Source organism: Canis lupus, chromosome 2 (assembly GCF_048164855.1).
Source record: "Canis lupus baileyi chromosome 2, mCanLup2.hap1, whole genome shotgun sequence".
Lineage (NCBI taxonomy): Eukaryota > Metazoa > Chordata > Mammalia > Carnivora > Canidae > Canis > Canis lupus.
In genome coordinates, this window is record NC_132839.1 from 37,338,468 (window position 1) to 37,366,315 (window position 27,848).

At 38.9% G+C, this 27,848-nt stretch overlaps 2 protein-coding genes and 1 long non-coding RNA gene across 4 annotated transcripts in view; 1 reads left to right on the forward strand and 2 right to left on the reverse strand.

Moving 5' to 3' along the window:
- Window positions 1-1,617: 1,617 nt before the first annotated feature.
- On the reverse strand, window positions 1,618-12,694 carry SNRPN (small nuclear ribonucleoprotein polypeptide N). Of its 2 annotated transcripts, XM_072795677.1 has the most exons (8): window positions 12,643-12,694; window positions 6,822-6,888; window positions 5,450-5,601; window positions 3,520-3,631; window positions 2,947-3,099; window positions 2,374-2,512; window positions 1,894-2,019; window positions 1,618-1,791 (listed from the first exon to the last, which is right to left on the reverse strand). In XM_072795677.1, the coding sequence occupies exons 2-8, from the start codon at window positions 6,822-6,824 to the stop codon at window positions 1,754-1,756; spliced, it is 723 nt and encodes a 240-aa protein (XP_072651778.1). In that variant the 5' UTR covers window positions 6,825-6,888; window positions 12,643-12,694; the 3' UTR covers window positions 1,618-1,753. The 2 variants fall into 2 exon arrangements, with proteins under 2 accessions (XP_072651778.1, XP_072651768.1); XM_072795667.1 differs by lacking the exon at window positions 12,643-12,694 and having other exon boundaries at window positions 6,822-6,962.
- On the reverse strand, window positions 11,859-26,816 carry SNURF (SNRPN upstream open reading frame). Its single transcript, XM_072795691.1, has 4 exons — window positions 26,656-26,816; window positions 17,025-17,120; window positions 12,643-12,768; window positions 11,859-11,917 (listed from the first exon to the last, which is right to left on the reverse strand). The coding sequence occupies exons 1-3, from the start codon at window positions 26,667-26,669 to the stop codon at window positions 12,663-12,665; spliced, it is 216 nt and encodes a 71-aa protein (XP_072651792.1). The 5' UTR covers window positions 26,670-26,816; the 3' UTR covers window positions 11,859-11,917; window positions 12,643-12,662.
- Window positions 25,083-27,848, forward strand: part of LOC140615798 (uncharacterized) — a 28,584-nt gene continuing 25,818 nt past the window's right edge. Inside the window, exon 1 of the long non-coding RNA XR_012016282.1 lies at window positions 25,083-27,312. This is a non-coding gene — a long non-coding RNA (uncharacterized lncRNA). The remainder of the gene's footprint in view (window positions 27,313-27,848) is intronic.

A 27,848-nucleotide genomic window follows, 5' to 3' on the forward strand; every position in this document is an offset into this window, starting at 1 on the left:
GTCTATGTAAGAAGGAATTTTCCTTCTAAAACAGGAAAAAGTAACATAGATTATTGACGTTAGTCCAGAAAACCAACTGCATAGAAAACAAAGATCTTTGCATATAATCCATACAATTTTTAGAGCAAAAAGTTATACGTTATATGCATCAGTCAATTTTATCTTAACAGAACTGCTTTGACTCCAGAGATCTAGAAAAGTACTTTGCCTGGGGCTCTGGTAACCAAGAAGCTCCACAGTAACATTCACAATCTCTAAAATAAGTATCATATCTGTCTTATATAAATTACCTAAACTAAGGAGAATCTGGCAACTTTATGTTCCTTTTCTGATAGGGGCAATCAATACTAGAAACTACCTTAGGAAATACCATATAAGTTTGGTGACAATTGCAGTAATTTTGAGGGTCCCTTTTCCTTAGGAGACTATTAGTTAAAAGGCCATGATGAAAGGTGGAAATGAAGGGGCACCTGGCAGGCTCAATCAGTAGAACATATAGCCATTGGTCTCAGGGTTGTGAGCAGGGACCCCACTTTGGGTATTGAGATTATTTAAAAATAAAATCTTTAAACCATTTAAAATATAAAAGATGAAAAAAATAAAAAATAAAAAAGATGAAATGGTGATATACATACAACCTTGTTGGTAAAATGAAAGGAGAAGGCACAATCTACTAGTCTTAGGTTACTAAGGTAAGGAATTAAAGACAATCTTCAACTGGTATTTCCTATAATCAATAAGGATCGATTCATTGTCTAGTTGAAAGCTTAGCAGTAAAATCTAAAAACCTCTTTCCTCTTCTTTTTAAAAGGGAGTTCATCACTATTGAAAAATCAACTCAAACTGAACCTAGATACTTGGGCATCCCTTAGCTATTTAAGTGGAAGAGACTGTCCACTCCTCTAAACACTTCCAGTGTATTACTAAGTGATACAGCTGGATATAATTTGTACTCAAGAACATCAACTACATTTTAGGGGTAAGTTATATTTAAGTAACACAATTTACTCCAAATATGAAATCCCTCTTCCTCCCAATACCCAGGCTTTTCCATTTATTTAAAAATTTATAAGTAAATACTTACTGGCATGTGGTGATGATTATTCCAGGATCATATCTTCTACTCTGCTCACACAGGCACAAGGGAACTACTAGAAAAGCTCAAACTGAGGTAAACCTCCAAGAAAAAGAAAATCTCCAATTCCAAATGGTTTGATTTAAATGAACAAATTCTGATTCATTACCATAGTTTCCTTCCATAGGTAGCCTTACAAGGCCTTTCCCTATACATTCCTTCTTCCCTTCAAGTATGTATGACATAACAAAGTGGAGGATGTCGCATGTGAGTCTTAACCTAGCCACTTAAACCCCTGGTTAACAGTTTTCTTCTGTGTCAAGGTTACTGACTGATACCAGTCAATGCATAAAGTGAATGTTAGGAAGTTTAATCAGGTATCACAATCATTTTATCTTAAAAATTTAAGAGAAAAGTAATTTAATGAACTGCTTAACAGAATTCATCTCATCCATGTAACTTCAAGACCAAAACAAACCCAGTCTTCTCTTTGATCTCAACAAAATCAACAGTCAAAAAAATGTACAACATACAACAGTACCTTGCAGTTTAATTGCTTTGTGCATTTATTAGCTAATATTAATTCATCAAGGAGGGAACAAAAGCTCACAAACAATCACACAGTTTCACAAGACACATAGCAGGGAAAAAATGGACTTAAGAAGGATCAACAGTATCCTAGGGTCTTGGTGGACGCATTCCTGGGGGAGGTGGACCTGGGGGAAAAAAAGCAAAATTCCATGGGACCATTAGAAAAACAGCACATAAATATTCAGGGCCCCCAGCCTGCACCACTGCATAAAAGTGTATCCATTCACCTCTAATTCCTGGTGGAGGGGGTCTCATTCCTGGAGGGGGCATGCCTATAGGCGTCCCTCGAGCAGGCGGAAGCCCAATTGGTGGGCCCATAGGTGGTCTCATACCAGGTGGAGGAGCCATAATGCCTAGAGAAGAAAAAGGGTGGAAATAAGCTCAGCTGACAGAATAAAATACAAGATAATATTTAAAGAAATGGGTACAGATACTAAGTAGAGGGTTGAACAATTTCTCCTGGATCATTACCATGTAAGCCATCCCCAACTCAACAATCCACAGCATTTCACTAAAAAACTACTGTTTAAAAATGGGAAACATACTTTAAGCAACTGGTGGTACTTAGGTTGCTCCTTAGTTCAGTATCTTCTTAGAGTATTTTTAGCCATCACTTCCTGAAGATAATACAGTCTTTTCACAGAATCACCCCCCACCCACATATATCCTTAAGAACCAAATTCTTACTTCTTTTTTCAATTTCTTACCTGGAGGTGGTGTTGCTCGCCCTACAGGAGTGGGTGGGGTCCCCCGTCCTGGTGGGTATTGAGTTGGGGCCCCAGCAATGCTGGCAGTAGCAGCAACTGCAGCCGCTGCTACAGTTCCTCTTCCCTGTGGAGTCATTACCTGAGAAGGCAGGGTTAGATACGAAAAGGGACATTCTCACATTATTCAAACACAAAATAAGTGGTGGATACTGGGCCTATTAAATATGAAATAATTATAGCAATTTTGTACTTCTCCCATTATTTTCTTTTTAAAAATCTTGGCATACTAATATAACCTCCTAACACCCAACATGCCCTATTTTAATCTATTAAGTCCTTTCATTTTCTCAATTCTGGTTTACCCATCCATATTTCTCTTTACTCACCAATAGTGATAAGTTTCTTATCAAGGTGACTTTAAACTTTTCCCCTCCTAATGTGTATTTGTCCTTCAGCACCCTTGATAGCATATGCTGCTTACATAGAATAGGATGTACACTCAGGCTTTTAAATCTATTCAGCCTCTAGGCAATTTCTCTCAATAATATAAAACCTTCTCTCCTAGTTCCTCACCTGTTGGGATGGTCCCCCAACCCCTCGGACAGGGCCTGCTAATCCAGCAGGAGCCTGGGGAATTGGAACACCAGCTGGAACTCCTCTGCCAGCTGCCCTCCCAACCCCAGGACCTCCTGCAGCTCCAGCAAGTGGTACTCGAGCAATGCCAGTCTGAAACAAGAAAAATTAGTTTGAAATCAAATGATTTACTAATGTTAATAATCTTATTCCTAAAAGATTACTCCTTCCAACTATTTTTCCATACCACTTGCCTTGTAATAGTTATGAAGATCAAAGTAACAGACAGGTATGCCATAAAGGCATTCTACAGGTTCAATGTACATGTCAAATTTTGAGTACATATATATGAATCAGCCATTCCACCCATGTCTAGGTAGTACCTAGCACACAAAGTAATTCATCAGAAAGTCCTTAATCAACAAGTATAGAAAAATACTAACATTAAGTGCTGGGCACATTTTACTTGACAAATGTATAATTATTATGCTTCATTGTACCCTGATTTAGCAAACATTTAAAGTGTGGTATAGCCTTCCACATTCATTCTGTCCTGTCCTACATGTTCCTTACATCTTTGGGGGGTGGTCCTTCCACAGTCATGGAAACCAAGTTCTCTCCACGTAGTAACACGAGACCCAAAACACGCTTTTCTTCACGCTCTGGCTGCTTCGCATTCTTTGGCCTACAAATCAAAAGTAAACTTTGGTAAGGTAAGTTTAGATCACTCAATAGAAGATTTACAGTTCATTAACTATCAAAACAATAATCTGATGCCAAGATATCCTTGCTATTACTAAGTTATTACAAAACAAAAACAAATACAGTAACTCTAGACTCACTGACATCAGGGTAAATGGTGAAGTCCTTTTCCTACAATTTATTCCAGAATGTTCCCTCAATGTTAGACTACAGAGCAAGAGTAATTTCTTCATGAAACACAGATGTAAATGTAGCCAATGGAAGTAAGTTTTGTACATCATTCTTAAGTAAATCTGGATGACAGGCAACTAAAACAGTAACAAGAACAGGCAATGAGGTCATACCAAATGATAAAGAAAAAAAGGTTTTGAGTAATAGAGATGCATCTGTATTCTTGGCTTTACCACTTACTATATAACCACATGGAATTAAAAACAAATTTAAAAAAGAGAAACCTTGCATACAGTAACAACTGTCAGCAGCAAAAATCATACATTCATGAGCTTTATACTACATAAGACAGATAAAATCAATTGATAATGCCATTTAACAATCCTCTCTAAATACTACCAGAGAATAATGCACAGTTTAAAGCATTATGCATGTGAAATTATCACCATAACTTAGTGAGAATAGTGAAACAAAGAAATCCATATGCCTAAAACTCTCATCAAGTATCTTCACAATTTTCAACATCATTGGGTTTATTCTATTTTCAGGAAAATTTTGGATTATGTAAAACAAAACACAAATATTCACCATCCTAGAATTTCTGAAATAATCCTACTTGATATATTGGGAGGACACTTAGAATACATGAAAAGGAAAGAGGAGGAATAGATTTTGAATTCTCTTCAAATTTGCCTGACAAGTGAAGTGAAGTCTTAAGAGTACAGCAGACAACTGATGCTGAGCATCACCTTTTTCTTCACATTTAACAAACCTAGGTGAAGTAGGCAAATTAAACTTCTGGACAGAACATCATTGACTGTGGAAATAAAGTAAATCAATCCAAGATCTCAGAGGTCCAGAGATACTACAATCACCAACTCAAATGCTCTGGAAAAGTCAACAGAGTGGAATGGAAGGAAGTAGGATGCCACACTAATATCCACCAATTTCTGTGATCTTGTTGCAAATAGTCATTGAGTAGCCTGTGAAAGGAAACTCCCTGGTCACAGGTATAAAGAGGGTAGACTAATGGTGTAAGGCACAAATACAGAGGTTATTCCTGAACAAATGAAATGGGCAAATCACAAAATAAGTGAAGTGGGTTAAGAACGGACATCAAATCAGCACTGTACATGATTATTTAGACAAAACAAGGGAGTATGCAAAGAAGCTAGCAGAACAAATGTTAGTATACTCCTAGCCTAGAGTATACTAATCATATCCCAAACTCCTCAACCATTAAGAGCAAATTATTCTTCTAAAGATTCCTTCAGCCTGAAGGAATGCTACAGAACCCAATCTGGTTTTTCTTCTTTATTTTTAGAACCTAACCTATTGACAACATTTCTTAACTTTTTAAATAAACATATTCTGGTACTCTGCTCATACCGTGCAGTTCTATTCTAAATTAAGTTCATGATTATGTTTGCAAAATTAGAAAAGTAGTAATAAATACAGTGACTCTAAGACAGAGGTTCTGATCCAATTCAGAGATGGTTCAAGGAGGATTAGGCAATAAGCTAGTCCTTCCATAGTTTCCTTCCTTCCCTTCACAATTACCGCCTATAATCTCTCAGTTCTATGACCCTCTTCCTCAGTCTCCCACTAACCAAACCTAGAGTGGTCTTACTTGATCTTCCTGAATTCATCACAATCGCAGAGGATCAAGTTCATATGCTTGTCAAAAGCCTTAAAGGTGCCAATGAAGATTCGGCCATCTTGCAAGATACATCTCATTCTATAGTCAATGTGCTGCAGCATCTTGCTGCTCTTTCCAACAGTCTGAAAGGAATAAGAAAAGCTGTCAGTCATTAACTTGCCTGCAATTGTGTTAGAACTCTCCACATCATGTCTTCCCTACTCTTTAATCAAGCCAAATTTGAGTTTCCTTATCATATCCTCCCTCCCATGTTTTCTCTAAAAATCCCTTTCAGTCTCAAGATACTGGACCAAATTTAGGACCAGGACATCTATATTCCTTTGCAGAACCCTCTACTTCTCAAAATGTCACCCTATGCAGTTTCCCATCATCCTAACTATATTTCTTCCCCAACAGATTCACAAATCTAGTTTCCCGTTAGTATTTTATCATTCTAATTCCTTGCCTTTCCCAATTTTAACCCCAAATACCACCCTCTTTCAGAACACTTGATCCTATGGACTATTTCTTTCCCCCAGGCCCCCAGACAAGCAGTGGAAAATTCCTACATCCATCAAAAACTTTCCAATCCCCATCAACCCAATGCAATTACAAAGTACTATTTAGTTCCCCAAGACCTTTATCGTAGTTACATCACACCCCACATCCCTTCCCATTCAGAATGTGGATCAGTGTTTCTCAAATATTTGTTTCATTTATCCTACTACGTCACCTTTTAAAAATACTTTTATCCTATGTCACTAACTCCGCTGAAATTTTAATATGCTGATAATACCATACCATACCTCTATTCATTTACTATAGTCCTTAGAAAGACTGCAAGCTATTTTAAAATCTAATATTCCTTGCACCTCTCAAAATTAGGTTTTTTTGCTAAATTAGGTTTTTTTGCCTTGGTATATCCCTCTTGTTGATAATACATGCTGTAAGTTATCTGAAGTTTAACAGAACCACAAAACTGATTAGGATGTTCTATCTCTCTACAGACTGCTTATTATTGTGTGTGTACTTACTTCTCAAGCTGTGAAGCACAAACCCCCTCTCCATTTTCTAAATAGACTCCATGTCTATTTTAACATAAGAATCCTCCATCCACAGGATGGTCCCTTACTATTGTAAATCATAACCAAAACTCTGTTCTGTATTTTCTCACATGTAAGATTCCTGTTAAGACGTTTTTTCAACCATTTTATCACTACAACAGGACAAGATATAAAACATCAAATAAGATTGATTCCTTATTTCTAACATTAAAAACCCAAAGATGCCCTACACACTATGGCAAATCATTATATTAAGCCCTTCTAGCAGTTTTTCACTCTTGTCTTAATATACATCTTACCATGGTTGCTGTTCCACCAAATCCAATGTCCAGTTAGGTTTCAGGATCCTTAAGACCTAAGGGAAGGCTACAGATAAAGGTATGATGCAGGTTCTCCTACAAACAATGCAAGCTTGGGGCAGAAGCTTCAAACAGTAGATGGAGCCTGTAGAGGAAAGCATGATCTAGCTGCACTGCAATCTACCATGTTTAAAAACAGGTAGACAACTTTTCATGAAAATCATTATAACAGACATGTTCAAAAACACTTCCCATTTTCTTTTTTTTCCACTTCCCATTTTCTTATACCCACTCAGTGTATACAAAATTTCATTATTCTCACCTTAATCTCCATATTTGTGCACCTAAAATTGACAAAGTTTATAAATAATTTTTGTTTTATACAGAAATTTTACAGGCCTCAAAATCACTTTCATTTCCCATTCCAAAAATGTAATCTTTTTTCTTTCCATTCTTATTTTAGGTGTAGCTCTTTTTTCTCTGGTCCCATGTCATCTCAATGTCAACATTTTACACACGTTTTACACATCTGAATTACTCCCCTCAGTTAGGAGTTAGGTTAATACTTTTGCTTCTTAGCTAAAGCACCTAAATATTTTCAATTTCAATGACCCCCTGACTCCCTCCCTTGCCCCAGCTGAAATCTCTTCAAAATAATGCTACGTTATACACCATCATGTACCTGCTTTTGACTTTGTACATTAAACTAGAACACAAAACAACTGAATACCTTATGTGGATATATGGGGAACTTTCTTAGTCATCTAAAGAATATGCAATATTACAAAAGTGTTGTTCTTCCCATTATACAAATGAAAATGCTCGATGGCAAACAAACTGTCAAAACTGGAAAAGGGTCTCAAACTACCAATTATACTTATTTGAAAAGTAAACACACAAATACGACTTTAAAGAGAATTTGGCTCTATGCATAAAAGTAGCCCCATATCATAAGCAAAATCTGATGTAATTTTACTTTTAACAATACAGGTATTTCCAGTAAAATCTTTCTTCTATTTTCAATAGAAACACCTTTCAACCAGTGAAATACACTCGTTAAATAAATTATGAGTTATCTATTTCAAGATGTAAAATAAAATCATTTAAGCTGTGGTTGTGAAGTGTAACATCAAAACAAGAAGGTAAAAAAAAAAAAGGTAAAAAAAAATACAAGAAGGTAACGGATGTTTTGAGGATAGTTTTCCATGTGGAACTATAGAATACTAGATCAGAAAAGAACATAATAGCATGAAAGAAATGATTCACTTAAGGGTGTAAGATGTAGAGGTTTCCTTATAATTACAAAAATCTGATGGCAGTTAAATGCATTTGTAGGAGAACTGGGAGTATCAGAATGTCTAAAAAATAAATTCCTCACCATTACTCAGAATACCTCTTAAATTTTGTTCTCCAAATGCAAACTGCCATGTACGTTTTGTACATTTCTTTCTGAATGACAATTTACCTATATACATCCTCAACACTGTCCATACTTCTCTAACATTTATCTTAACTGTCTATAATATCTATTCACTTGCTGTTTCTCCCATCTACCCAATTTATGTCTTCAAACATACAATGACATCAAGGAGACCTCCTTTTGTAGCACCCAAAATTTGTACACAGATTTATGTTTTACATAAAACTGACATGTGATGATCTCCAAAGATCTATTCATACCCTCCCCATAAAAATGTAGTTTCTAACCCAAGCTCACATGACTAGTTTAAGGCCTATAATATAGATGTTCTGAGTCCTGACAGGATAATCTATAAAGCAGAGTCTAAATCCTTGTATAATATATTTGTATATTTTTTAGATTAGCAATTTTCATTTTTATATTATATCTATTAAAATATAAAATCTTCAACAATCTATTGTAACAAAGTGGATTCTCTACGGAAATAAAAAGAAACACATAGAAACACAAATTAAATGGTAATCTGAAGTTGGTGGTGGAAACAGGGAATATATGTAAAGGGGCACGAGGGATCGTACTTTGGTAATATAGAGTCCCCAAATTACCTGGCAATGGTTTCAAAAGTCAGTAAATTTACAAAAAATTAGGTGTAGTTATGTAGTTAATGTAAAATATTTGATAAACTAAGACATACATTTTATGTGCAAATCAGAGTAGGGGTTAACTGGGATGGCTAAGAAAGATTTCCCTTAATGAATAGCACCTAAAATTTAGAAACAGTTTATCTCTTATCCCTAATACACCATAATCATGAACCCTTGTAAGGGAAAAGACTATCACTTTGCAGATTGATCAAATTTACCTCCATAGCAAAAGACAAAATGCTTCAAGAAGAAGAGCACAAGAGCAGGAACATAACACTGCACTGATTATATGGTTATGATAAATCTCCTCACATTAAAAAGCATTTAAGCAAACAAACGGCTCCAAGTCCCGAACTCAAACTTCCTAAGATTCCTCACAAAAGTTCTAACTTCTAGAAAGTCTGCACTTTAAAATGTTTAATCTTTATAAAAACCTAAGTGAAAAGATAAAGTGGTCAAACTTGGCCAAGATACATAATAGAACAAATGAGAAATCATGTAATAATGGGAATCTATTAGTGCTCATTTAAATCTGGTAAATATCACATCCTTAACAGAAAATGTAAAAGAAAACACAAATAAACAGAAAATATTCATCCACAAAACAATGCCAATTAAAACCACACACACACACACACACACACACACACACACCAATTTTCCATTTTTGGAACTATTTATTTATCAAAGGAAAAAAAAGGACAGCAAAGATGGTACTGAGAAACTGTGCTAATAAGTAATTATTCTGGATGGCAATTGACAGTGCTTATGATGCTGTCAGAAAGCAAAATAAAAGAACACTTAAGAGTCATACTAATATGTATACCCTACATTCCACAATTGGATCTTTATCCTAATAAATTTAAGATACCAAATATGTCTTTAAAATATATAACTAATATTTATAAAAGCATAGCAAACTAGAAAAAAAACAAGTACAAGGGAAAAGCAAATCATGAATAAACTATCATTTATTCATTGCAAGTGATAATTAAATGAGGAAGCATTAATGATATACATTTAAGTGGAATAAATACAAAATAAAATCATTTAAAGGCACGATTCCAACTAAAAAAAGCAAATGGGCAAAATGAAAGAAAATTCAATCTTGCACTGTGATTGAAACATGGATTTTAAAATCTTTGGGTTACTTCCCCATTTTTCTTGGATAGCGCTTGGATGCTTTAGATTTCTATAGTAAAAAAGAAACCTATATTTTTTTTTTCTTCTGTCAATTGTTAAAATGTCTTTTAAAACTCTCCATCTACATATATTCTTTAGACCTGATTCTTTAGGGAATCCCTGGGATGGTTCAGTGGTTTGGTGCCTGCCTTTGGCCCAGGGCTTGGTCCTGGAGTCCCGGGATCGGGTCCCACGTCGGGCTCCCTGCATGGAGCCTGCTTCTCCCTCTGCCTGTTTCTCTGCCTCTCTCTCTCTCTGTGTCACTCATGAATAAATAAAATCTTTAAAAAAAAGACCTGATTCTTTAACCCAATTCTTAGACTGGACCTTTTTCTAGAAATTCATCTGGTTCCCTACTCTCTAATGTTTACTTTCTTTTTTTTTTTTTTTTTTAAAGATTTTATTTATTTATTCATGATAGTCACACAGAGAGAGACAGAGAGGCAGAGACACAGGCAGAGGGAGAAGCAGGCTCCATGCACCGGGAGCCCGATGTGGGATTCGATCCCGGGTCTCCAGGATCACGCCCCGGGCCAAAGGCAGGCGCCAAACCGCTGCGCCACCCAGGGATCCCTAATGTTTACTTTCATATACCTTCCTGCCTATAACCGTTTCTCATCTTTATCTTCTATAGTTTTCACCATTCCCCAACTGTCCCAACCTGGTGTTTTCATCTTTAAATGTGGTTCTCTAAGAAAGAGAGAACTTGCTTTAAAAGGGAGAAGATAGTATCTCAGGCTTTGCCTGCCATTCAATCTGTCACAACCACTCCAGTCTGCTCCTGTAGTTACAAATACAGCTACAGACCATAGACAAAATAAAGTTACATGGCTATGTGCCAATACAATTTCCTTTACAAAAACAGTGAGTGAGTTACTTTACTAACCTGTTCTAAAATAATCCTAGAAACTAGTGCTGTTAACTAGCACTTGAAACTAGAATAAATCATGATATCAGAAAATCAGAGGATTCTACTTACAGATCATAATATATAGGGATCCTTGGCTGGTTCAGTTGGTAATGCATGTGACTCTTGATCTCAGGGTCATTAAGTTTGAGTATCGTGTAAGTAAGTAAATAAATAAAATTATACTTAGAACTTACAAGAGGATATGAACTGCACAGAAGAGCCAAAAAAATTCCTGGTTAAAAAAAAATAGTCAACTATTCTAATATATTTAAAAATGGCCTTTCTCTGGGGGAACAGCTGGGGACAAAGATAAGATTCCACTGCTTGAAATCAATTCCAATGCCCCGTAATCAACTCCAGGTAATTACTGGAGAATCCTGAGTAAAGGATTCAGCAGGAGAATTTTTCTCAGAGAATCTGTTTTTCATCCTTTACTTTAAAACTCAAAATAGGGATCCCTGGGTGGCGCAGCGGTTTGGCGCCTGCCTTTGGCCCGGGGCGCGATCCTGGAGACCCGGGATCGAATCCCACGTCAGGCTCCCGGTGCATGGAGCCTGCTTCTCCCTCTGCCTGTGTCTCTGCCTCTCTCTCTCTCTCTCTCTGTGTGACTATCATAAATAAATAAAATTAAAAAAAAATCATTAAAACTCAAAATAGTGGCTATAAACAATCCTAATTATTGTGAGTTGAGGTTTAATACACCAAAGCAGAAATAAAGAAAATCTAGAAGGAAACTCATCTATAAGCCCCCTTCCTCTCCTAGTTTCTAAAAAGTATATTAAACCCTTTGGATTACAGTCATTCAAATCTTAAAATTTTTAAAAATTCACATAAAACATAAAAAGACACACTGTAAATAAATCTACATCACATTGAAAAAATCCTGCATAATATTTTTATTACACTGTCAGCTGAATCAAACACATTGATACAGTGTCAGCTGATCCAAATACATTGTTGAAAATGAAAAATGAAAAAAAAGACAGAACAAAAAAGGTAAATTAGTAAACATGCATGGGAAAATATTTAGCTTATTTGATTATGAATGTGATGTGTATTTATCATTCAGTAGGCATAAATGATATATAATTAAAACAACCAATACAGGTAAAAGCGTATTGTGACTAGCATTCCATTTTCTCAAGGCAACACAGACTAATATTTTGTAAAACAATTTAGAAAATGTACCTAAGCTTATATTTCTAATTCAGTTTATTTTCATATCTGCATACCTGAGGAAATGATCCTAATCTGTTATTCTCAGCAGTTCACTGAAGTTTTATTGAAACTACCAGAAAAAAATGAAGTTTCTCACAAAAGTTAACTACAAAACATTCAATATTAAAGCAGTCATTTATATAATGCAGTATTTTTATACAATGTTAATTAGAAAAATCAATGGAAATTAGGTAATAATAAAACTACCTAAAAAGCATACACTACAAATGACTGAGAAAGTGCCAGCTTAAGAAGATCAAGGTTCTATTGCTTGCTTTTACTTTTTTAAACTTTCTGCGGGTGTGAAAGTTTTAAGAAAATGTGAAATATTTTTAAAAGATTTATTTTAACGTATCCCAAATAATTGACCTCCAAACACACCATTTATTTATTCCTAACCATGACTGTATCAGTTCTAACCTGGTTTTTCACTTGGATATTAGCTACCTGGATGTTCCAATACTGCTTTAACCACCTCTTGGTGTCTCAGCCAAGAATGCCTGTCTCAGTTCTGCCTGGAAATCCACCACAGGGACTTGCTGCTGCTGAGATCGCCTTGGGTACAGCTGACACCTATGACAAGAATACAATACGTAAAAAACAAATATAAGTTAAAAGAGTATTGCCTATATGGATAATAATAGAAAAGAAAATGTGGAGACCCTTACATTTAAAGAGAGCCTGAATTAAGATCACAGCTTGCTATTACCTTATGAAGAGACTATAACAGGAGTCTCCAATCTACACAGGAATGTGCAAGGAACAGAGGTACTATTGGGGGGATAGCACCCAAGAAACTTAAAAAGTTTTGTTTTAAAAAGCCCTGTGGAAAAACCATTAGAACCATATCCATTACTCATTTTCTAACCCTATATGGAAATAATTTTTTAGCCCCTAGCAAGGAGGTATTTGCTAAGTCAATTCCAGCAAGACATTAAGGCTATTGTTATGCATACTGATACGCTGATGAGTTACCACCTAAAACAAGGAACTACCAGAGCCCAAGTTTTTCGGATCTCAAACTATATAAACTGACTACCTATTAGAAGGGAATTCCAGATGAAAAGTCCTCAACATATCTCTTTGGATCAGTAATCTGGCTGTGAATCTAATTCTGAGAATGATGTGTTACTAGCTAACAAAGACAAGCATGAAAAAAAAAATCACCACCAATTCTGCCCTTGTTAAATGTATATGTGTATATATATGCATGTGTATATGTATAGAAATATAGATCTACACAGCAGTTAGATTTGGAAATGAGCCTGAAAAAAGGTTTATTGCATTATTTTAATACAGTTTTTAAATGACATTTTTAGTATTGTTATATAATAAAGAATTAGGTTAGACTTTGTCCAGGACTCCTGGGAAATAACCTCTAAATCCTTGAATTTACCAAGTGATAGAAGTATCTTCATTATTCTTGGTGAGCCCCTTGGATCATACTGGAGCTAAAGCTAACAAGAAGATTCAGGATAGGGGCTGGCAAAGCCAAAAAGACCAACCATGTGATTAGAGTGTGGGGCCTTGGACTTGACCTCTTGGGAAGGGATGGCATCAAGGGAGATAGAGTTCCTGGTCACATGATCAATGATTCAATCATTTTTAGTAATGAAACTCTAGTAAAACTTTAGAAGGCACCCAAAGGTCTAGTCAGTTTCCCAGTTGGTGATATATAAACACTAATGTGCTGAGAGTATTATCCGAAGGACATGAAGTTACAGATCTTGTCCTATGAATCTCTTCATTTGGCTTATCCTGATTTGTATCCCCTATAGTAAACTTAATAGTAAGCACCGTGTTTTTCTTGAGTGCTGTGAATCATTCTAGCAAATTACGGAACCTGAGGAAATAGTGGAAATCTTGAATCTATATCCAGCTGTTGAGAAGTGCAGGGGGCCTAGAAAATCTGGGATTTGCAGCTGGTTGGTATCTGATGAAGGTAATCTTATGGAGGGACTGTACCCTTAATGTGTCAAACCTGCACTAACTCCATTAAGAGTCTGAATTACACTGCTCATGCTTTCAAAAATAGCCCACTTTTATATAGGCATTCTTAGTCCAATCCTTTATTACCAAACGGTAACTGAAAGTCTGACTTAATCAGTTCTAAAAAGTGTTTCAGATAAAAAAAATTTTTAGTTTTTAAAAAGCTACTGGAGTGTTCCTCTTGTGTTTAACCTGAAACCCAACTGCAAACTAAAACTGGGAACATCGAATACAGTACACCTAACATTCATTTCATAAAATGCAGAATATAATTTAGAACGACATCTAAAAGGTTGCATAAAATAGACTCTCCAACCCCAACCTCCAAATTCTCTCAAATTTATAATACATCAAAAAACAGGAAAGGGGGCACCCAGGTGGCTCAGTCAGTTAAGGTCTGCCTTTAGCTCAGGTCATGATCTCAGGATCCTGGGACTGAGTCCATCAGGCTCCCTCATCAGTGGTGGTTAGGGGTAGGGAGAGTCAAGTCAGCTTCTCTCCTCTCTGGCCCCTCCACCTGCTTTTTGCATGCACGTTCTCTCTCTCTCTCAAAAAAATAAAATCTTTTTTTATACCAGTGAGTGAAAATTAACAAGACAAGAAACAACAAATGTTGGAGAGGATGTAGAGAAAGGGGAACCCTCTTGCACTGTTGGTGGGAATGTGGACTGGTGCAGCCACTTTGGAAAACTGTGTGGAGGTTCCTCAAAGAGTTAAAAATAGAGCTACCCTACCACCTAGCAATTGCACTACTGGGGATTTAACCCCAAAGATACAGATGCAGTGAAAGACCGAGACATCTGCACCCCAATGTTTATAGCAGTTATAGCCAAACTATGGGAGGAGCCTCGGTGTCCATCAACAGATGAATGGATAAAGAAGATGTGGTTTATGTATACAATGGAATATTACTCAGCCATTAGAAATGACAAATACCCACCATTTGCTTTGCTGTGGATGGAACTGGAGAGTATTATGCTGTGTGAAGTAAGTCAATCAAAGGACAAACATCATCTCTTTTCACTCATACGGGGAATATAAAAAATAGTGAAAGGGATTAAAGGGGAAAGGGGAGAAAATGAGTGGGAAAAATCAGAGAGGGTGACAGAACAGAAGAGACTCCTAAATCTGGGAAATGAACAAGGGGTAGTGGAAGGGGAGGTGAGCAGGGGATGGGGTGACTGGGTGATAGGCCCTGAGGAGGGCACTTGATGGAATGAGCACTGGGTGTTGTACTATATGTTGGCAAATCGAACTGCAATAAAAAATATACCAAAAAAAAGGGAAAAAAAGTAATTCCCAAAATAAAAATGTAATAAAAGAATTATGAGCTCAAAAGAATAAAATAAACAGAGAAAATGGAGATATCATTAGCCTCATCAGTAATTTAATGTGCAAATAAATGTCTTGCAACTTTCCCACAAATAAAATGAGTAACAAAAATAGAAAACAAAATTCTACCCCCATCTTATAATAGCTTTGTAAAGAAAGCCTTATATTTAAGTAAAATAAAATGTAAGTAATATTAATAACAAATATTAACTTTCAAATTGACTTCTGTATCTTTGTTAATAGCTAATGCAAACCTGTTAACCAACTTTAAGCTAATGATAAATGAAATTATTATGCTACCTATGCTCTACAATTTATATAATAAGGTATTTACATGCAATGACATAGATCTCCAAGACATATTGCTGCAGAACAATAAATCTCATAGATGTAAGCAGATCAAAAGTATGCCTCTGTCCCTTCTTCCTTCCATGTGTGTATACAAATGAATGAATAGGAAAGGTCTTAAAGTACAGACATCTACATACCTGTAGATGATCTCTAGGCAGGGAAGGACAATGGAGGAAATGGACTGCTGGTAATTTGACGTAGATACTTTTTATCTCAAAGTTATGTTTTATAACATACATGCAATATACATGTACATGAATATATAATATTCATGTATTTTTAATACTTGTAGTTTTGGAAAATAAATAAAACAGCTTTGGCAAGGGAAGAAAAATGTTACCCATTGATTCTGTCAAGATACATGATAATAACAAAATACAAGATCCAATGAATACCAGTATGTGTCAGGTCATTAAAATGTTGGTATATTTTGCATTAAAGTAATCCTTCTGGAAAGCTAAATTTAAAAGTATGTAGGGGTGCCTAGGGAGCTCAGTTGGTTAAGTGTCTGACTCTTGATTTCAGCTCGGCGCATGACCTTGGAGTTGTAGGATGGTCTCCCCCATCAGGCTGCTTGGTGGGGAGTCTGGTGGCAACTCTCTCCCTCTGCCCCTCCCCTGCTCACTCTTGCACTCTTTCTAAAATAAATAAATAAGTCTTTAAAAAAATTTTTAAAAATAAAAGTGTATCTATGCATAAATATCCTATGTAAGGAAAGGAACAAATACATTCATTTCAAGTTTTTAATTGGATAAATGTTATTTTTTAACCGAAAGAAAAATCTGGATAGTGCAACATTAAGTATGAATATATAAATTAGCATTCCATCAATTCATAAAAAATTTGGCAAACATAGAAGTGATTTAGTAACAATATGAATAAAACAGAAATAACAAATATTAAAGGTTAAGGATGAAGAATTTTATGAAGATAAAATCCACCTACATATTTGGGAAAAAAATGCCTTTTACTAAAATTTTTACAAAAGTTAGTACTACATGGTTAAGGTTGACTCCACTGTTTTGTTCTATATTCTATATTATAAGCATAGATTTCTTTCATTAAATTAATTTCAGTACCCTTCATTGCAGGATATTCCATCCCAATATGAACAAGAATTCTAAACTAAATTGGTTCTCAAGCCACACTATACTCACTCTTGGTTGCTCAGTGAGGCTGTCCTTCTACGTTTGACTTGGACTTCCACCTCTGGGACGTGCTGTTCCGTAGTCCGTCTCAGGTGTAAGCGGTCCCTGAAGTAGGGGACATCCATCATCAACCTTAAAATAACCACTTATTTAAAGGCTGTACTTAGAACTATTTTTATATAATGGAGTATTTAAAGTACTTGTAATCTAATTAAAACAAGGTAGTAATGTATGTAAACTATATCTCAATAAAAATGGTGGAAAGGAAATGAGGCAAAATTTAAATGAGAAAATCCTCCAATAGTCACGATCTATCCGAAAGCCTCTTTCTCCCATTAGAAGTCCATTAACATCAGGGGTGCCTGGGTGGCTCAAGTGAGCATCTGACTCTTGGTTTTGGCTTAGTTGGTGATCTCAGAATGGCAAGGTCATGATCTCAGGGTGGTGACATCAAGCCCCATATGGGGCACAGCGGCTAGTTTGCTTCAGAGTCTCTCCCTCTGCCCCATTCCCTACCTGCAAGCACCTTGTTTCTTTCTCTCAAATAAATAAATCTTAAAAAAAGAAAAAGCTCCTGACATCAGAAAACTGGGAGTGATGGAGATATCAGAGAATTAGGCAAAAAGAAAATATTCATTTCCACTTACTTTTACATATACAGATATAAAACTATACATTTGCAGAAACATATTTCTATACACTGACCTACTACCCATACCTACATACCATGAAAAAATAGTAATGTTGGAAAATATTTTATTAGGACAGATGTTTTAGTATAATGGAATAAAGCATAAAGTTTAAATTATACGATTACTACTTAAGCAGTGCTCATATACGATTTCTACTTAAGCAACCTCTTGTTGAAATGTTATTTTCCTAGGGTCTGCAAAACAAAAAATAAAAGGTTGCTTAAGCAAAAAATAAATACATAAAACCAACACAGCTACCACCATATCATGACTGCAGAACTCACAAAATGGCTGCTCAAGGGATCTGAATATGAAGTCTCCCACCTGGGTCATCCATGTTAGAAACTACAAGAACCACTCTTAAAACTGCAATTTAACAATGCTTATCAGAAAGGAAAGAAGAAAAATCATTTTATGAAAGTCATGCATATATTTCAACAGAATTCAAATGAAGCATCCCCAAAACTAATTCTTTGAACCCTTGCTATTTTAAAATTCATGCTATACTGTGCAAGGTAACCAATCAAATAAATAGCTTTTAAATAAGCCCAAGTTGTTTTACTGCTTCAAAAACTACAGTTTTCCAATCAAGCAATAGAAATCATTTAAAAATGTACATGAGATTTTTAAATAATAAAAGTATAGAATTTGCTCATCTCCTTGACCTTTGATCAGGCAATGGTTTCTTAGATACCTAAAGTACCAGAGAAAGGAATCCATAAATTGGATTTCATCAAAAGTAAAAAATAAAAATTAAAAAAAATAAAAAGCATTTGCTTCAAAATATACTATTAAGAAAGTGAAAATACAACTGGCCAAATGGGAGAAAATATCTACAATTCACACAGCTGATTAAAGCCCAGTATGCAGAATATTTAAAAAACTCTTAGAACTCAGTAATAAAATGAAAAAACTCCATTTAAAAATAGGTGAAAAATTGGAACAGATTGATTTCCAAAGACTTACAAATTTGTATCAGCACAAGAAAAGATACTTAATATCACTATAGCCCCTAGGGAAATGCAAATCAAAACTACAAACACACTACTTCACACCTCAGGAGTGGAGGAGGAGGTGGAGAAACTGGTAGTGGGAATGTGAAATGGTGGAGCCTCTGGCACTTCCTAATAATGTGAACCACGTAGTTTGCATTTGACATTGTAATTCCAATCCTAGAGGAAGTAAAATAAAAACATAAACTTGAGTGTGAAGGTTCCTAGCAGCATTAATCAAAGTGCCAAAGAGTGGAAACAACCCAAAATAGAACCACTAAAAAAAAGATAAAATATGGTGTGGTATCGTATATTCAGTACAATGGAATGTCTGTCATTCAGTCCTGAAGAGGAATGAAGTATTTATAGATGAAACAGTTTCACAGATATAGTCATTAAAACATTAAAATTATATAATAAAGAACTATCATGGACCACTACATTGTAAGACTGTCAATTATGATTAATAGTTCATTAAAAATAACTCATTACCAAAAAAACCTTTAAAAAACTAAAAATTTCAGTTCCTTTATCCCTTTCATAGCAGTTGCTCAGTATGAAAACGTCTGAGTTCACTGGAGAAAGGAACCAGCACATAAAAGTATTAAATTTTCTAAATCCATTTTAAAGTTACATGTAAGATAATCAAGAAACAGCTTTGTTTTGATAATCTAGAACTTTGTTCTAAGGGGGGCACTTGACAGAATGAGCACTGGGTGTTATTCTGTATGTTGTCAAATTGAACACCAATAAAAAATAAATTTATTATTAAAAAATAATTTAAAAAAATAAATAAATATATGTACATTTATACATTATAAACCTCCTGCATTCTCAACCTAAAAACCAGCTTTCAGAAAATAAGCATTTAAAGGGAAAAAAGTGGGGAAGCCGGGATCCCTGGATGGCTCAGCAGTTTGGTGCATGCCTTTGGCCCAGGGCGTGATCCTGGAGTTCCGGGATCAGGGATCAAGTCCCACATCGGGCTTCTTATGTGGAGCCTGCTTCTCCCTCTGTCTGTGTCTCTGTCTCTCTCTCTCTCTCTCTCTCTCTCTCTCTCTCACTGTGTGTGTCTCTCATGAGTAAATAAATAAAATATTTAAAAAAAAAAAGTGGGGAGGCCTGGCTGACTCAGTAAAGCATTTAACTCTTCATCTGTAGATTGAGGATTCTAGCCCCTCATTGGGTGTAGATATTACCTAAAAGTAAAATCTTAAATAAGTAAGTAATAAAGGAAAATAAAAGATGGGGTGCCTGATTGGCTCAGTTAGTAGAGCATGTGACTCTTGACTTCAGAGTTGTGTGAGCTCAAGCCCCACACTGGGTAAAGAACTTACTTCAAAAATGAAGGGCAGCCCGGGTTGCTCAGTGGATTACCACCACTTTCAGCCCAGAGTGTGATCCTGGAGACCGGGTGGAGTCCCATGTCAGGCTCCCTGCATGGAGCCTGCTTCTCCCTCTGCATCTCTCTCTCTCTGTGCGTCTCTCACAAATAAATAAATAAAATCTTAAAAAGAAAATACTAAAAAAATGAATACAAATACCAGGGAAATGTTATATGTGCAGTTAGTTTTTTTGCTCCAAAATTACTTTCATTAAAAAAAATGAATGGGAGAAGATATTTTCAAATGACGTATCAGATAAAGGGCTAGTTTCCAAGATCTATAAAGAACTCATTAAACTCAACAGAAAAGAAATAATCCAATCATGAAATGGGCAAAAGACATGAAGAGAAATTTCACAGAGGAAGACATAGACATGGCCAACAAGCACATGAGAAAATGCTCTGCATCACTTGCCATCAGGGAAATACAAATCAAAATCACAATGAGATACCACCTCCCACCAGTGAGAATGGGGAAAATTAACAAGGCAGGAAACCACAAATGTTGGAGAGGATGCGCAGAAAAGGGAACCCTCTTACACTATTGGTGGGAATGTGAACTGGGGCAGCCACTCTGGAAAACTGTGTGGAGGTTCCTCAAAGAGTTAAAAATAGACCTGCCCTATGACCCAGCAATTGCACTGCTGGGGATTTACCCCAAAGATACAGATGCAATGAAATGTCGGGACACCTGCACTCCGATGTTTCTAGCAGCAATGGCCACAATAGCCAAACTGTGGAAGGAGCCTTGGTGTCCATCGAAAGATAAATGAATAAAGAAGATGTGGTTTATGCATACAATGGAATATTACTCAGCCATTAGAAATGACAAGTACCCACCATTTGCTTCGATGTGGATGGAACTGGAGGGTATTATGCTGAGTGAAATAAGTCAATAGGAGAAGGGCAAACATTATATGTTCTCATTCATTTGGGGAATATAAATAATAGTGAAAGGGAATAGAAGGGAAGGTAGAAGAAATGTGTGGGAAATATCAGAAAGGGAGACAGAACATAAAGACTCCTAACTCTGGGAAACGAACTAGGGGTGGTGGAAGGGGAGGAGGGCAGGGGTGGGGGTGAATGGGTGACGGGCACTGAAGGGGGCACTTGACTGGATGAGCACTGGGTGTTATTCTGTATGTTGGTAAATTGAACACCAATAAAAAATAAATTTATTATTAAAAATAATAATAATAATACTGATTTGGAAATAACACAGAGAAGCAACAAGTGATGACACTATACAATGTTTTTCCAAATAGCCTAGCATTGTCAAATATTTAATGCCTTATATCCTGCCAAAAAAAAGACTAATAAAAATTCTACTAAGATCTCAAAATGAAAAAGAAAACATAACATGTGAGGTAATTAATATCAGTCTACGTATCTTCCCATAGAGAAAATCAGAGCTCCCAACCAAAATTTGTGGAACCACCAAATAGGAAATTCTAATCCAGCCAACACTCAGGAACTAGAAGGCAAAAGAAGTAACTGGCCTACACAATATTTGTTACTGAAAGAGACAATCTTAGCCACCACCAACTCTTACTCAAGCTTTCTGGCTCTGGGCCACAAAAGTGGAAGGAGACCAGTATTAAATTCCTTAATGTACACTTAAGATCAAAAACCTCGCTGTTCCTGTCATGTTGAGACAATACTCCTACCCTGCTTACTTCAAGGATTCTTCCTAAATATAACTAAGCAGCAGAGTGCACTGAAGTAAGTGATGAAACTCCAAATGGATTATAGATCTAAATGTGAAACCTAAAATCATAATACTCAAAGAAAATATAAGCAGTAATTTCTTGGACGTTGGCTTTATTAGCAATATTTTCCTCCTTAGGTCTCCTCTGGCAAGGGAAAAAGATAAAAAGCTTTTGAACAGCAATGGACAATATCAACAAAATGAACAGGCCACCTGAATGGGAACTGGTATTTGCAAATGATAAATGTGATAAAGGGTTAATATCCAAAATATATAAAATTTAAAAATCCAACATGTGCACACACACAGAAATGAAAAAAAAACTCATTAAAAAATAGGCAGAGGAACTGAACATTGTTTTTCAAAGATAGCAGGCCAACAGATACATAAAAAGATGCTCAACATCACTAAGCATCAGGAAAATGCAAAACAATACCATATCGAGGCATCATCTCAAACCAATCAGAATAGTGAGTATCAAAAAAGACAAGAAGTAACTGTTGGGGAAGAGGTGGAAGAATGAAAACTCATGCACTCTTGGTGGGAAAGAAAACCAGTACAATCACTGTAGAAAACAGTATATAGGTTACTCAAAATATTAAAAACAGAAATATTACATTGATACAGTAATTTCACCTGAGTATGTACCCAAAGAAAAAAGCACTAATTCATAAAGATACATGTACCCTAGTTGACTGTACCAATATAGCCAAGTCACTAAAACAATCATCTGTTTACCAATAGATGAATCAAAAAAGCTGCAGTATATAAATACACATATATATATATATATATATATATATACACACACAATGACTATTACTCAGCCACAAAGAAAATGTTGCCATTTTTAACAAGATGAATGGACCCAAAGGATATGAGTGAGATAAGTCAGAAAATGCCAAATATCTTATTATTTCACTTACCTGTGGAATAAAAAAAAAGGAGGGGGGGGACTAAAACAAACACAAAGAGATACCCAAAAATACCAAGATGAAAACTGCTGGTTACCATGGAGAAGGGAGTGGGAGGTACAGGCTTCCAGCTACAGGAGGAGAAAGTGTAGTCAATGATGTGTACTGTTCACAGCACCGCATAATGACATAGTAACTGCACTTGTGAACATTGCACAACATGGAGCTGTTGAATCACGACGTTGTACACCTGAAACTAATGAAGCATTGTGTGTCAACTAAACTCCCCACACCCCGCCCCAAAAATTAACTTTGAGGCTCTGACATCTTAAATGTGGAATTTTTCAGCAACAAATCTGAGCACATTGAGAGAAAAGGGAGGAATAAAAATCCAGCATCACCAGATAGAGGAAAGTATGAGCAATGGAGCACTAGACAGATGCACTGGGCAAACCAAGATAACACAAAATAAACTGTAGAAGCCCCAGCCAGACAGTCCCTTGCTTTAGCCATACCACAGTCCCTGATTGTTTCTGAGCACTAACTACAGACAGGGTTCCCACTGCCCAGTCATTCTCAGGTATCCCTGACCCTGACCACATACCCAGGTCTGCCCATAGGGCCCGCCATGTTTAGACCCTGAGCCTGCGCCACTGACCACAAAATGGCCGCGCTGACCCTGACCACCTACCCTGGTCTGCCCACAGGGCCCGCCATGTTGAGACCCTGGGCCTGTGCCACGGACCACAAAATGGCCGCACTGACCATGACCACCTACCCAGGTCTGCCCACAGGGCCCGCCATGTTGAGACCTTGAGCCTGCGCCACGGACCACAAAATGGCCGCACTGACCCCTACCACATACCCAGGTCTGCTCACAGGGCCCGCTATGTTGCAAGCCTCCGCCACGGACCACAAAATGGCCGCCCTGACCCTGACCACATGCCCAGGTCTGACCACAGGGCCCGCCATGTTGAGACCCTGAGCCTGCACCACCAACCACAAAATGGCCGCCCTGACCAGGGCAGTACATGCTCGACCTGCAAGGAGCCAAAGGGATCAGATGTCAAAGCAAAATGAAATTATTTGAAGCAGTATGTGTATACAAGTGCGGAAAATAAATAGTATAACAGACTTCCAGCCTGTTTTTTAAAACTACTCAAACAATCCATAACAGAACTTTCCAAGGTTTCTGGGTTTAGGTTTTCCTAAATTACATTCCAACACAGCACAAGCAGACATCCTGTTTCATAGAGGAAAAAAGGCCAGCCTATTAACATTGTGGGGGGAAAAAATGAAGTTCTTGAAAATGCCCACCTATACGCAAAGGTGGAATACAGAATACTGGATAGTTAACTTGTTAATTATTCATTCTCACCCAATTTTCACAGTAGCTCAAACTTCAAAAATGATGCTTCAATAGCATCACAAAGAATCTGACCCAGGCAAGGTTCCCCTGATCCAGTGCACATACTTACAGCCGTGAAGCATTCTAATCTTCTGAGTCTCTCCTCTGCTCCCCTTCAGCAAACAGCCTATAGCTCTCAACTTCTACAAACCCTGCAGGAGCCCTGACCCCCCGGTTTAAGGAAACTGAACATAAAGGCAGCATCACAAAAAGAATATCCAGAGACTAAGAAATTGACTCTTGAAGGTGCTGCAGCTGTGGGATTACCCAATCTGGAACACGAAGTAAAATGTTGTAAGAAGGGGGTTGTTTCAAAGGTGACTGGATCCCCTTTGAATATCAAGAACTAGACTGTTCATAATGCAACCTGGGAAATCTACGACAATGAAAGGGGGGACCTCTCTGAAAACATTTAAAATCTTCACCAGTAATGGAGGCCGCCTGAGGTGGCACTCCAGATGCAGGGATGACCTCGCCCTTCCACCCTGCCTGCAGGCCCTGTCTTTCTCTTCCACCTTGAAGCGGAGAGGCAGGGAAGCAGCACTGCGGCTGGTGCACACGGGCAACAGAGACACGAACGCACTGCCTTCTCGCCCTCTGCAACGCAGTGTGGCCTCACAGGGAAGGGCAGCCACGGTACACGCTCATCAAACCCACGTCTTCTCTCCCTGCACCCACTGCAGCCGTCAGAACAGACAGGTGACGGGGTAGCTGCCCACCACGCCCCGCAGACAATGCACACAGGCCTCCCCGGTGCCCGCCCATCCCAGCTGCGCCCGCGCATCCAGAGCCCACAGCCTCCCCCACTGCGGCACTCTGGGGAGGGGCTCGCCGCCCGCCAGGCAGCCTCCTCTCCTCAGCCCTGCGCTCTGAAGATGCTGCAGACCCGGCCGCGTCGGGAGAGCGGCGGAGGCCCCCCTCCCCTACTGCGGCAGGGGCACGGCGCCGGTTGCCCCCCCTCCATCCCCTCTCCCCACCTCCCGCCAGGCCCCCCCACGCCTGCGCACATCCACAGCTCTGCAGTGGCAGCCATCTTGGCGAGCCTCACAATGGCTGTGACGCGGCACCACCAGAGCCCTGCAGACCGTACACGGAATGCAGGGAAGACCCCACCTCTCCGGCACTACATCCTGGAACTCGACACGCCTCGCATAAGCTCTGCATACCACTGCCTGAATCTTACGCCAGAACCACAAAAGTGAGCAATTACAAATGAGTAAAGTATCCAAAGACAAACATTTCTTCTGCTACCGCTTCCGGGGAGCAATGGACCACTGGTTCGCCCTGATACCAACTCTTAAGACGGCCTCGGGTCAGAGAACTGGACGTTCGCCCCTCTTCTGCTAAGTGCTGTGGACCACCTGCTGTCCCCACGGTCTGCCCTTCACCAGACGCTGTGCACTGCCTGCACCCCGTTACCACGCTCCGTCAGCCACTGCGGTGAGAACCGCTCTTCCAGGGATCCCAACACCACACCGTCATCATCACCGTCACCCCCACCGATCCTCCCATCACCGCCATAGTGACCGCTCTTCCAGGGATCTGAGGTCCATCACACCATCACCACCACCACAGTCACCGTCACCTCCCACCGCCTCCAGATCCCACACACCCACCATGATCGCACCACACGTCACCATTACCACCACCATGGTGACCGCTCTTCCAGGGATCCGGCACAGACCACCACCATCGCCGCCCCTGGAACCCGCACACACACCGCCATCACCATCACCACCGCCCCTGGCCGCCCCTCCCATCACCACCATCACGGCCGCCTCCCTGCCCCCCGCCCCCCCCCCCCCGCACACACCACATCCAAGAGGGTCACTGGCCCACCACGCCAGCCTCTCTACTGCCCTCATGGTGGTCTCCCAGCCGCCCCCTCCTGAACACTGCCCTGTCAGCCACCCGCCGCTCCTCCTAGAACTGCCCCTCCCTACCCCACCGTGACGGTCACTTCGCTGCTGATGACCCCGCCATCACTTCCCTATGACTGCCACAGGGATCACCTGGTGGACCCCCAAACCTCCAATACTGCCGCCCTGGCCAACCCCTTACCACCACCACGAACAGCCGACTTCCTACCCCCCCTACCATGGCGGCCATACCGCAGGGGACACTTCACCCTGAGGACCCCTCCTTCTCACCACTGTGGCCGCTCTGCTACCTCCCAGACAGCACGGTCACCCCGTCTTTTGCACTTCGGAACCCCACCGACCCCACCCCGCCCCATCTCCCTGCCATTCGCACCACCGCAGCCATGGACATGGCCTCAGATCTCTCAAGGACAAAGGGCCAGTTCAGAAACGATCTGACGTGAGAGGACAGATCTCCCACAGGAGACGGAGAGGGCACCGTCCAGGGAGGTACAACGGACCCTCAGACCCGCAAGGTGCCTCCTTGTTCTCCGGAACAAAGACTTCAGAGCCCGGGTTCCGAGTATATACAACGCGGCAAGTTCCGCAAACGTGGAACACTGAACGAACAAAGCAACTATTCCCCCAGGTTGTCTGTAAGGGCAGATGGACACACAGCTGACCTGGCCCGCTCCATCGCGCTGTCAGCCGCTCCTCAGAACAGACAGTCACGCATCTCCGGCGACCACTCCACTCTGCGCCCAAGTCACTGCGCCAAAGCCAACCAGTCACGCCAGCTCTACCTGCGCATGCGCAGCAAGACGCCCCTCCTGCAGGCTGCGCAAGCGCAACAGCTTGCCGCAGTGCTGAGGTCCTGCCGCAGTGCGGGCAGGCCAGTACCTCTGCTAGCAGGAGTAGTTGGATTCTGAGTAGCCAGAGAGTTAGCACCTGGAGAATGAGACCTCAGGGACTGCACCACCACCTTCGGCTTAAAGGCAAAGTCTCTCTCTCCCCTTTTTAATATGTGTAAAATGTTGAGATAAATCTTCGCAGGCACCGTGAGCCAAACAATCCTGGTAATAATCACCTTCGTGTCTTCCTGTAGACCGTGTCAGAAATGCTGATTCGGAAAAGTTAATTGATGCAAAAGCACAGTCCATGCAATATTGCCAGATAATCAAAGCCCAGTCTAGAAGAAAATCTCTTTTAAAAAATACATTGTTTGAACTTTGTTGGGTTTCTTTTCCCCTTTTTCTGCTTTCTACAATTTTTTTTGCAAGTTGTGAAAAAAAAGATGACAAAACAATTATGATACAATTAAATTCTCCAATACAGAATGGGTAAGTATAATTAGGAAAGTTGGTTACTCATTTCATATAAAACGAAAAATGAACTTGGATTCCTACATAAAACCTTTTACATCGGTACGTTGAAATTTTTACTTATAATCAGTGATAACCAGAGTGGGGGAAATGGCAGCTTCATACAACAGGGATGAATAAGTAGATACAATGATTTTGGTTTTTTCATATAACAGCATCTACAGATTTAAGGGACACTTTAGTAACTCCAAAATCGTTACCGATGTGTAACATGGAAAAAGAAAATGCTAGGAAGTAAAAGCTAAGGAAGTAATCCTGGAGCTATAGTTGCATAGAATTTTGCATAGCATTGTTATTTTCACAATTCTCCATGTCAAAGAACTCAGGGTGAGGGTGGGCTAATGATGACTAAATGGCTAAAATCCCCTCCCCATCCTCCTAAGTTAGTGCTTTGTTCCGAGTCATACTATACAAACAAGTGTGAAGAGATATACTAATGCAGACATCTATCATAATAAAATATTGGAAACTAATGTGCCTCATGAAAGATGCAT

What these genes read in the sequence shown, in the direction of transcription:
- SNRPN (XM_072795677.1), bottom strand. An exon ending in AAGGACCACCCCCCAAAGAT is followed by an intron (nt 3,100 to 3,519) that starts GTAAGGAACATG and finishes TTCTTGTTTCAG; the next exon opens with ACTGGCATTGCTCGAGTACC. An exon ending in GCGAGCAACACCACCTCCAG is followed by an intron (nt 2,020 to 2,373) that starts GTAAGAAATTGA and finishes TTTCTTCTCTAG; the next exon opens with GCATTATGGCTCCTCCACCT.
- SNURF (XM_072795691.1), bottom strand. An exon ending in GCCTCACTGAGCAACCAAGA is followed by an intron (nt 12,769 to 17,024) that starts GTGAGTATAGTG and finishes TTCTTGTCATAG; the next exon opens with GTGTCAGCTGTACCCAAGGC.